This window comes from Saimiri boliviensis, chromosome 1 (assembly GCF_048565385.1).
Source record: "Saimiri boliviensis isolate mSaiBol1 chromosome 1, mSaiBol1.pri, whole genome shotgun sequence".
Lineage (NCBI taxonomy): Eukaryota > Metazoa > Chordata > Mammalia > Primates > Cebidae > Saimiri > Saimiri boliviensis.
Window position 1 is genome coordinate 207048066 of NC_133449.1, and position 12322 is coordinate 207060387.

At 36.2% G+C, this 12322-nt stretch overlaps 1 protein-coding gene across 4 annotated transcripts in view; it reads left to right on the plus strand.

Annotated features, from left to right (window-relative positions):
- GIN1 (gypsy retrotransposon integrase 1) overlaps positions 1–11732 on the plus strand; it is a 30296-nt gene extending 18564 nt beyond the window's left edge. For all 4 annotated transcript variants that reach the window (XM_074383076.1, XM_074383080.1, XM_039467992.2 and 1 more), the window contains 4 exons: positions 1149–1340; positions 1440–1616; positions 2119–2404; positions 9556–11732. In XM_074383076.1, the coding sequence (XP_074239177.1) occupies positions 1149–1340; positions 1440–1616; positions 2119–2404; positions 9556–9830 (930 nt within the window). In that variant the 3' untranslated portion in view covers positions 9831–11732. The remainder of the gene's footprint in view (positions 1–1148; positions 1341–1439; positions 1617–2118; positions 2405–9555) is intronic.
- The last annotated feature ends 590 nt before the right edge of the window (positions 11733–12322 follow it).

Genomic DNA, 12322 nt, shown 5'->3' on the forward strand with positions numbered 1-12322 from the left:
AAGAGTAATGAGCAAACAAAACTAGTACCAGCTGAGTTTGCCCAACAATTTTTACTTACAACTTTTTGGCTAGAATAACGTCACCTGACCACCCCAAGCTGCAAGGGAGTCTGGGAAATGCAGTTTTCTTTTTGTTGCTTTCCCCTCATTAACTTTGCTTATTTATTCTGATACTACTCATCTGAAATAGTCTTTGTTTTAAAAGACAGATTTATGAGCCAAAGGTTTACTGAACCCAAAATAATAAGGAAAAAATAAGTCTGAAGGATGACATAGGAAAAATTATTTTATATTTAACAGGCTTACTGTTACAAGTATTGTAAACTCTTCTTGGTTTCTTTTAAGTGCTGCACATAATATCGTAACAATAATAGTAGCAGATAAAAGTTATAAAATGCTTATTACTGCCAATAACTGTTTTAAGTGCTTTCTAAACATTAACTTATGACCTAGTGTGTATGTTTTTTTTTGTTTTTTTTTTTTTGAGAGACTGTCTACTAAATTAAAAAATTACTTGAGGGCTGGGTTCAGTGGCTTATGCCTGTAATCTCAGCACTTTTAAAGGCTGAGGTGGGTGGATTGCTTGAGTCCAGGAGTTTGAGACCAGCCTAGGTAACATGGCAAAACTCCATCTGTATAAAGTATTTAAAAATTAGCTGGGCATGGTGACAGATGCTTGTAGTCCTAGCTGCTGGGCAGGCTGAGGTGAGGGAATTGCCTGAGCCCAGGTGGTGGAGGCTGCACTCCAGCCTGTGTGACAGAGCAATACCCTGTCTCCCGACACCACAAAAAAAGAAAAAAATTAAACTCAAGGTTAGTGTTAAGTTCTATTCTTCCATGTTGTATGTGTGTATTCTGCAAGGTACTTAATCTCTTAAAGCTTCAGCCTCAAAAACTTGTAAGATTTAATGACAATAGTGTAAAATGTCTAGTGTGATGATCAGCATATGGTAAAGACTCAATAAATGGTAACCACTATTTTATACATATTATATGCATAAAATTTTACATATTTATGTATGTTTTTATATAGAATGTTACGGTCAATAAAAAGGCAAGATTCTAATTCTTTTGAAGACTTTTTTAAGTCAATGGAAAAATAAAACACAAATTTTTAAAAAGCCAGCTTTGTTTTATATATTTTTCAGATCAATGTTGAACTGTGCAGATTGTTTGGCATAAAGCAAATTGTAGTTTCTCCCACCTCTGGAAATGTTAATGCAATAGAAAGTACACCTAGCACAATCAAAACATTTCTCTCCAAACACTGTGCTGACCACCCAAACAATTGGGATGATCACCTATCAGCTGTTTCATTTGCCTTCAATGTAACTCACTTGGTATGTGCCTTTTTATAATTCTGTACTTCTGAGTTATGACTATTTCTTGGCCAGATAAATGTTTTATTATAAAATTGACATTTATTTTCTTTAAAATAGGAGTCTACAAAAAATACACCATATTTTCAAATGTTTAATCGAAATCCTTATATGCCTGAGACCTCAGATAGTCTTCATGAAGTGGATGATGATAATACAAGTATGTTTGCCAAAATTCTAGATGCAATTAAAGAAGCTGATAAAATAATGGATAATAAGACAACTTCAATGGGCCAGGTGATTCTATTTAATAGAAAAAATTGTAATCTAAAACTTTATAAAGTTATATTTAAAATTGCAGTATGTACATGTATGCATGCACACACACACACACACACACACACACAATACCCTTACCTGCCAAAATTTTTTATCTATCAAATTTTGCTTATCTTGATTAAGTAGTTGGTTTACTTGCTATGAAATGCTGAGAGGCAATAATGAGAAAGCTATGGATTTTGGAATCAAGTAGAGCTGGATTCAAACCTATAATCTTAACTACTTTGAGTTGTTTGAGTTTGGCAAATTACTTAACCTATCTTAGTTTACCTTTCATATAAAGTGGGTTAATAATACTGATTTTGAAATGTTGTTTTAAGAATTAAATATAATTCATGCCTATCTTTTAGTAGCATCCCAATAAGTAACCATTTTGTTATAATATTCTCATTATCTGCATTTACTTTCAAGATGCTATAACTCTTTCATCTCTTCGTTCTTTTTCTTTTTACGCTTGTAGATGGAGAACAACAATTTGGATGAACTAAATAAAAGCAAGATCATTGTTAAAAAGAAACCAAAGCAATTAAATCCATTTCACTTAAAAGTGGGTCATGAAGTTTTAAGACAAAGAAAAAATTGGTGGAAGGATGGTCGTTTTCAGTCTGAATGGGTTGGTCCTTGTGTCATAGACTATATTACAGAAAGTGGATGTGCTGTCCTGAGAGACAACACTGGGGCTAGACTGAAAAGACCTATCAAAATGTCTCACCTTAAGCCCTATATAAGAGAATCCAGTGAACAAGGTAAATTATCTGTCACTTCTCTACATTTTTATTCCTTTTGGTAAGGAGAGAAGTTAAAAATAGCAGAAACCTTTCTCCCCTCTTTTGTTAGGTTTTCTTTTTCCTTCTCATCTTCATAAAATTTGTTACAGTTTTAACTATCCCAGGTAGTCTGTTTTATGACAGTATCTCTTCTGTCAGGCCTATGAGATTTTTGTTATTGTTGTTTTGTTTTTGTTTTTGAGCCCATCTCACTCTGTTGCTCGGGCTGGAGTGCAGTGGCATGATCTTGGCTCACTGCAACCTCCACCTCCTGGGTTCAAGCAATTCTGCCTCAGCCTCTGGAGTAGCTGGGATTACAGGCATGTACTACCACACCTGGTGAATTTTTGTATTACTAGTCCATGTTGGCCAGGCTGGTCTTTAACTCCTGACCTCACGCCGGGGATTACAGGTGTGAGTCACAGCACCGAACTTTTCTTTTAGATGGAGTTTCGCTCTTGTTGCCCAAGCTGGAGTGCAATGGCGTGATCTCACCTCACTGCCCCCTCCGCCTCCAGGGTTTAAGCAATTCTGCCTCAGCCTCCCTAGTAGCTGGAATTACAGGCTCGTGCCACTATGCCCAGCAAATTTTTGTATTTTTAGTAGAAACAGGGTTTCATTGTGTTAGGCAGGCTGGTCTCAAACTCCTGACCTCAGGTCATCCGCCCACCTCGGCCTCACATAGTGCTGGGATTACAGGTGTGAGCCACCGTGCCTGGCTGTTTTTTAAATTTCTACTATGTTTTTCATAGTTTATGTGGGAGATACTAAACCTGTTTTCCTCTGAAGGAAAGATAACATCTTAACATCATCTCTATTTTTGCTTTCTCAATTTTTTTTTTTTTTTTTTTTTTTGACACAGAATCTCACTCGGTCCCCCAGGCTGGAGTGCAGTGGTGCAGTCTGGGCTCACTGCAACCTCTTGCTTCCTGTGTTCCAGCAATTCTTGTGCCTTAGCCTCTCAAGTAGCTGGGATTATAAGCATGTGCCACCAGGCCTGGCTAATTTTTTGTGTTTTTAGTAGAGAAGAGATTTCACCATTGGCCAGACTGGTCTTGAAGTCTTGGCCTCAAGTGATTTGCCTGGCTTGGCCTCCCAAAGTGTTGAGATTACATGCATCTGCCATCACACCTGGCCTTACAATGTCCTATTAGTCACTTATTGCCTCTTTTTAGCATGAAAACAGTCACTATGATCATTAATGCCAAAAACAACAATACTGTCGAGAATCCAGTTGTGAGATAAATATTAGGGTACTTTAAAAATGTCATTAAATTTTAATATTGCTTTATAGTTAGGTCATGGTTGTGGGCCAGGTGTGGGTACAGAGTGGGGTATCCTCAGAATGCTGTAAGGTGCTGTAAGAAGAGGTGATAGCACTCTAAACAAGGTTATGCTTGCCCCTAACTTTGGTTCTGAACAGTCAAGATATCCTGTTCTCTGTAACCCTTTCTTTCATAGCCTAGTTAAGTGATGTTTTTGCCATGGCTTTTAGATTATGTTCTCCACTTTATCAAGACTTTTATTTTGTCCTAATGTGTCTGCTTCCGTAGAACTTCTCTGAGGTGGATAACTGAGAGGGAGTTAATTGGTACCTTAGCCAGATGAAGCGTTAATATTATTTGGATATGAGTAACATTTAATGGAAAATATATTTTTAAACAACATAAACAAGTTCTGTAACAGGCTTTAGCAAATATTAATAACAAAAAGAGTAACAACAGTATAAATAACCTACACTTACCCTACACCTTTTCTTAAGAGGTAAAGCCCTTGTGGGCTGCTCAGTAATGGTAGCTCAACTCTGCTTCTAATCTGGCGTACAACTCTTGTGTTAAAACCTCTTAGCACTTGCCTTCTTGTGACAGACCCAGTTGTTTAGTATAAACTTACCTTGAGCTATGTTCTAATCCTGAAAACTCACAAGTACTTTCATTCTCTTTGTTAGAAGATAATTGCTTTCATGGTTTGTGCCTCCTCTCAGTTGTGAGCTACCTTTAATTATCTCTCTCTTCTGCACGTTAAGTAGGAAAAAAAAGGTTACATTTCTCTGATTTGTAGAAATTCAAAGTAAATGTAATTTCTGTTATCTTTTTCCTCAGTATCACATATTTTCTTGAAAATATTTTTCACGATTTTCTTGAAAACCACCTCACAAGTTGATTTTCTTTAAAGAGTCCTTGAGTGGGATTAAAGCAAACAAAATGATTTTGAATAATCATTGAAATTTTATTTGATATAAATTTTGATGTGCTCTAGCCAAAAGAACTATAAATTTATCCACATTTGTCATTGCTGCTGTTACTAGCCTTGAGATTTCATAGCTGTATTAAAGACACTGTCTAAAGCAGATATAATTCTTTTGCCAACCTCTTATCCATTCTTATCTAGAATTGAATGTAGAGTGAGCACATTCAGTACGAGGTCTACAATATTTGTCATTGCTATTTTAAGTAAGTCTGACATCAGAGTAATACTCCATCTCAAAATGTTGGAATTACAGATGTGAGTCACTGCCCAGTCCAGTTATATATTTCTAAACCAATAGTTATTCAGTTCTCTGTTGACAGTATTAGTTATTATAATGACAGTGGTATAGTATCAAATTATAGTTATTTTGTCTTGAGAAAGGATATACTACTATGGCAGCACATTCTAATAGTTTGAGGATTATCAGATCATATATAGGATTAGTTTAGTCACGCCTCTTTAAAATAAGAAAATTAAGTAGTCTGAAACCTTGTCTTTTTCTTTCTGATTGAAGAAATAATCCAAATCAGACTTTTTTGAAGCTGTAATTTTTATTTATTTTTCTCCTTAGGGGAATTTAAAAATTGATTTTTTAGTCTATTAAGTTTACTCCTTAAAACTACGTTAAGGCTGGGCACAGTGGCTCATGCCTGTAATCCCAGCGTTTTGAGAGGCCAAGATGGGTGGATTGCCTGAGCTCAGGAGTTCAAGACCAGCCTGGACAGTGTAGCGAAACACTGTCCCTACGAAAAAATATAGAAATTAGCTGGGCATGGTGATGTGCAGCTTTGGTAATAGCTACTTAGGGAGCTGAAGCAGAGGACCACTTGAGCCAGGGAGATTGAGGCTACAGTGAGCCAAGATCATACTCCTGCACTCCAGCCTGGGTAACAGAGTGAGAACACATCTTTTTTTTTTTTTTTTCGAAATGGAGTTTCACTCTTGTCGCCCAGGTTGGAGTGTAATGATGCGATCTTGGGTCACTGCAACCTCCGCTTCCTGGGTTCAAGTGATTCTCCTGCCTCAGCTTCCCGAGTAGCTGGGATTACAGGTGTCCACCCCTACACCCAGCTAATTTTTGTGTGTTTAGTAGAGACAGGGTTTTCCCATGTTGGGCAGGCCGGTCTCAAACTCCTGACCTCAGTTGATCTGCCCCCCTCGGTCTCCCAAAGTGCTGGGATTACAGGTGTGAGCCACTGCGCTGGACTGAGACCCCATCTCTTTAAAAAACCCTACATTAAAAATGGGTATCAGTGCTGGGTGTGGTGGCTCATGCCTGTAATACCAGTACTTTGGGAGGCCAAGGTGGTTGGATCACAAGGTCAGGATATCAAGACCATCCTGGCCAACATGGTGAAAACCTGTCTCTACTAAAAATACAAAAGTTAGCTGGACATGGTGGCAGGCATCTGTAATCCCAGCTACCCGGGTGGCCGAGAGAGGAGAATTGCTTGATCCCAGGAGGCAGAGGTTGTAGGGAGCTGAGATTGCGTCAACGCACTCCAGACTGGCATCAGAGTAAGACTCCATCTCAAAATAAATAAATTGAAAATAAAAAATAATAGTAAAAATGGGTATCAAAACTGCTGATTAACACCTTCCCGAAATGTCTTGAAAATACTTTAGTTTCAAAGAAACTAAAGACTTACTTATTCAGTCTGGTAAAAACCGAAATGATGCTTTAAAACAGAGGTCATATTAATAGAGTGAGGAAAGAAAAATACTTAGTGAAATATATTGTGTAATGTAACTGACTAGGAAAGACCTTTAATATGTTGTTTGTTTACTCCCCATCGCTGTGTTTTCAGGGCAAAAAGTTTAATCATGTTCTTTTATCCCTAACTCAGGATTGTTTTAAATTAGTGTTGTCTAATCAATGAATAATAATACAAGAGCTATGTAATTTAAAATTTTCTAGTAGTCACATTTTAAAAAGTACAGAAATAAGTGAAAATAACTTTAGTGATATATTTTATATAACCCAGTGTATCCAAAATATTATTTGTTCAACATGTAAGGCCTCAAGAGTCTTCTTCTGATTATTGAAATTAAAGAGCATTTATCTTAGCTCCAGTAGATTTAGAGCACAGTAGGAGTTGAAACATATTTGAGCTTTGTGAATAAATGAGAATTATTTTTTTCTAAACAAACAGGCCTTTGACATAATTCAGAGTAGATTTCCATTGTGTATAAAGTGATTTGTTTAGAATTTGCTGAGTGTAGTCCTTCTTCTCTATGGTTTTATTACAATAAATTACTTTAAAGGTTAACTGTTTTTAGAAGAAAAAGTTTGTGTGTGTGTATGTATGTGTGTGACTTATATACAGAAGCTCTTCTCTTAAAATCAAGTGAGGTTAGTAATGTTCATTTTTTTCTAACCAGTGTAACTATGAGGTACTCAAGTTCAAGGTCTCTGAGTCCATTTCAGCAAATTAAAGTGATAATTTCTAAGAGCTTTACATCTAGGCATATTTTTCCCTATTGACATATATAGACAAATTTTTCCAAAATAGACCTACTTCATCCGTATGAAAAAAGCTTTTTCAGACAGAAAAATTCCTTTATCAATCCTCTGAGAGAGTCTTTGGACATTTCTTAAATGCCTGTGATATCTGCCATCACTGGTAACTTGGCAGAAGTGAGTGTACAGGCCTTAAAACCATGAAATTTTTACCCTACCTAACCTTTTAAAATTCCCTTAATAACTACTTCCTACCCAGTATTAACAGTAGAGTAATTGCAAATTTTGATGTTAAAACTGAAAATGTTTCAATTTTATTGATCATTTTTTCTTCCCTCTTGCTGTTATTGGACATAATGCATCTCATGTGTTGCATGACTTTTTCTTTTTTTTTTGAGACAGAGTCTCGCTCTGTCACTCAGGCTGGAGTGCAATGGCGTGATCTCACCTCACTGCAACCTCCACCTCCTGGATTCAAACTATTCTCTCACCTGAGCCTCCTGAGTATCTGGGATTACAGGCACCCACCACCATGCCTGGCTAATTTTTGTATTTTTAGTAACGATGGGGTTTCACCATGTTAGCCAGGTTGGTCTCGAACTTCTGACCTCAAGTGATCCACCTACCTCGGCCTCCAAAAGTGCTGGGATTATAGGCATGAGCCACGGCAGCTGGCCACGTGATTTATTTTTTTGTCTTTCAGAATTATAGGCAGAATAAATGGCCATACAAGCCCAAGCCTACTTATGCCATATTTTGGTAGAGAGAACAACTTTGTGTGATCTATTAAAGTTTGTAAATTGAAAGTTGTTAAATGCATTAATTTCTAGGGTTGAAATAGGTTCAGTGAGCTGTTCATAATAACATTATGAGGCTGAGTAGAGTAGGATTGTTTTTCAAAATATACTAGCAAATTTGTCTGCTTTGAGACACTTTCATTGGTCTCTAATCTAAATAGGCAAATTAATCTTCTTTTGCTTTCTCCAATTTAAGATTTCAGGACTCCTTAAGCCCTTAAAATCTTTAGGAGACCAACCTAGGCAATATAATTAGCTGGACATGGTGACATGTGCCTATAGTGCCCGCTATTCATGCCATTGCACTCCAGCCTGGGTGACAGAGTAAGACCATGAATGAATGAATGGGTGAATCAATGAAAAATAAGTAGAGATAAATGAATATATCCTTATCTGTATTTTGATGTTTTGGGGGCAAATTTGGAGAAGGCAGGGGTTCAGGAAGTTAATCAGCTTTGGTAAAATAATGTCTTCTTGCAACGAATTAAAATATCAGATAGGGAGGAATCCTTTCATACATATTAATCTTTCTTTAGAAGATTTGCCATCAGTTTAACATTCATTTTAAACATTTTTTTTCTGATGGTGATGATAAATTTGCTCAAAATACAATAAAATGCTGACAAGGAAGATTCCCTGTCAATACTTCAGTATGGCTTAGGTAGACCTTAAAAGTTCCTAAGAATTTTGGCATCAAATTTGATTTAAATAAACTAAGCTTTTTAAGCTACTTCATTGCAGCCTGCCTTCTTACACATTTCTATCACATGAAGAGTGATATGAGTTGGCATGTTGTTTTTAACTTCATATTGTAACAATTTGATATTATCTTCCCAATATGGGGTTTATAAAGATAAGAAAATTATCTCAAGTTGTAAATGCAAGGATTTAATAATTTACTTGTTAAAGTCATTCTATGACCCTGTTAATTCACCCAAAAATGCTTTACAGAGGCATATTAAGGATACCATTATCAAAAATAGTTTTATAATTTTTTTTTTTTTTTGAGACAGGGTCTTCCTCTGTTGCCCACAGTGGAGTGTAGTGGTGCCATCACAGCTCATTGCCACTTTAACCACCCAGGCTCAAGTGATCCTTCTCAGCCTCCTGAGTAGCTAGGACCACAGGCACAGGCAGCCACACCTTGCTATTTTTTTTGTATTTTTTGTAGAGACAGGGTTTCACTGTGTTGGCCAGGCTGCTCTTGAACTCTGGGACTTAAGCAATCCACTGGCTTTGGCCTTACAAAGTGTTGAGATTACAGGTGTGAGCCACCATGCCTAGCCTTATAATTTTATTTTTAATCTATGCCATAATTCTCACTCCTTCTACCCGCTGTTCACCATACATACATATCTACCAAGGACAGGTCGAGGGGACAGAAAAATGGCTGTTTTAAAATCCTTGATCTTTCCTGCATTTTTTTGTATGAACTGTCAAATTTATATCTCATTTAATTTATTCTTTGACATTCATATTTATTTAGTAGACAGTAGAACTCCCTAGAAGTTAATCTTGATAGTTAGTTTTTATTACTTGGGATTTTATTTCTCACTTAGCATTGTTTAAGATATGTTTAATTATTATTCTAAAAGTCAAATGTATGATTTCTCTTCTTTCAGAAAGTCTGTATCTCTTGCACAGTTCAGTAGTGGCAGATCATGACTACATTGGAGTGCCTGAAATTCCGGTGGGAGCATACCAAGCAAATATTCTGGTGGAAGATGCAACTATTGGTATAGTTGATAATGAATTACTGACATCAAGCAAGGATCGTGAACTATTAGAATATAGAAATACAAAAATCTCTCCATTGATAGACGATCATAGTACTCTTGAAAAGCAGACTTTTAGTCTGTTGGACTCTTCAAACCAGGTTCTTGAATACTTAAGTTAGTAAATACCAAAATTTATTTAAAGTGCTTGTTTAGAATGTATAAACTCTTAATGATATCTTATTCATTAAAAACGGTTGTATAGAAGAAGTATCTTGACACATTCTTAATGACAAATTTGGAAGCTTTATTTTATAGTTATTTATTTGTTTAAAATTGTGCTACATTTGAATATCCTTATACATCTATATGAAGGCAAAGAAAGCATGTAATATATAGAATTCACTTTTTCTTCTAAAAAGAGAATAGGCAAAGCACCCCTACGTCTTAGGAAGTAGATTCTAGCTCAAATCTCTAAAATCTTTGTCTAGCTTTGGTACCGTTTCTCAGTTTTAAATTTTCTGAAATTCTCTACCTTTTCAACAATAAGTTTGAACTGCTTTGAATGGGTTTGATAAGTACTGAACCAACTGTAACCATGAATGAAATGAAACTTCTTTTGGTTTTATTAGAACTTCTAAAAACAAGATTGTATGAAAAATATAGGGTTATTTAATGGGCTTTTGCAGGATATTGGTAATATCAAATTATCTAATTGGTTAGATAGGTTCAGGATTAGGGTCTGACACTGTGTATTGGTTGGAAAACATTTGTTCATTTTCATACTATAAAAGAGAAAAGTATCACCCAGGTATGGTGGCTCATACCCTATAAATCTCAGGACTTTAGGAGGCCAACACAAGACGATCACTTGACCCCAGAAGCTCAAGATCAGTCAGAGCAACATAGGGAGACTCCATCTTTACAAAAAATTTTTAAACATTAGCCAGGTGTGGTGGCACACGCCTGTGATCCCAGCTACTCAGGAGGCTGAAGTAGGAGCATTCCTTGACCCAGGAGGTCAAGGCTGCAGTGAGCTGTGCTCATGCCACAGCACTCCAGCCTGAGTGACAGGGCGAGTCGGGTCTCAACAACAACAAAAACATCTGTTAAGAATTTTTCTGCAATCTTAAAGAATAATCCTGATAAAATAACCAGTATCAAAGACTTTAAACTGTAATTTATGTGATATTTACAACCTTGTTCAATAAATACTTATTATAAGTTCTATGAAAAGAACCATGGGAAAAGTAAAAGATGAGTCAAATGTGTACCTTGTTCTTAAAAAGGACTTGCTGTCTGGTAGTAACAGACTAGGTAAGCCATGTACAATACAAGTTAAGACTTGTATTGCAATGTCTATTGCAAAATGCAAAATTGCAGAAGACAGGTATAAATAATGTACTTAGGGAGGCAAAAAAGAGAGAAGTTGTTTTTAGATAGGAAATTTGTGTTTATCCTTATGGAAGATGGATCATTTAAGCTTGACCTCGAAGAATGTATATGATTTAGTGAATAAATACAAATCAATTGGAGAGAAGTAATACACAGAGATGGAAATGATTCATAAAAGGGCAGGGCTTCTTGTTGTATACACTACCTCGGGTATAAAGTGAAGAAACAAGGTAATGAGGGATAACGCTGAAAAGGCAAGTAGGAAACCTTATGGAGAGCTTTGAATACTATTAAGGATTCGTATGTGTCCCAAAATTTGTGTTAAAGTCCTAACCCCTACCACCTCAAAATATGACTTTATTTGGAAATGAGGTCGTTGCAGGTATAATTAGTTAAGATAAGATCATCTTTCAGTAGGGTGGGCTCTAATACAGTGTTACTGGTGTTCTGATAAATGGAGGAAATTTGAACACAGACTGAAGGAGAATACCATGTGAAGATAAAGGCAGAGTTTAAGATGATGCTTCTATAAGCTAAGAAATGGCAAAGATGCCAGAAAACTACCAGAAGTTAGGGGATAGGCATTGAATACATTTTTCCTCATTCCTCAGAAGAACACCCTGTCAATACTTTATGTCAGACTTTTGCCTCCAGAACTGTGAGACAATAAAATTCTGTTGCTTCCGCCATCCAGTTTGTGGGACTTTGTTACAGTAGCTCTAGCAAAATAATACTAATGCCTGGCTAAATTATTTATTTTCTCAGAACAAAACTAATGAAGCTCTTTGTATAAGAAAGTTTCATAATTAGAACTGTGTTTGTGGACATTTATTCTGGCAATTAGTCAAGAATAGATTAGAAGAGGAAAAAACAAGGCATGGAGATTAGTTGAGAGGACTTTGCAGTGATGATGAATAATAAAAACATAGGCCTGTAGCATTGGTAATGAATGGAGTCAGTCTTAAGATCATTACGGAATATCTCACATATTTTATTTCGCAACTATACTGAACAGTGATGTGATATCAAAAATAGAGACCTGGGGTATTCTGATTACTCATTTAAGAAGAAAGATTATGTTTAGTATAGGCTAAAGGAAAAGTGTTTAGGATAGGGTATCAATCTAGGACATCATCTTATACCACAGACCAAGTAAATTTCAAACAGAATTCCAGAAAGAAAAAATAAATCTTTTTTTTTTTTATAGAAAAAAAAGCATAATTGTATCACAGAGTGCTACCTATCCTGCTTTCCTCCACAGAGCAAAGTTCATGAGAGA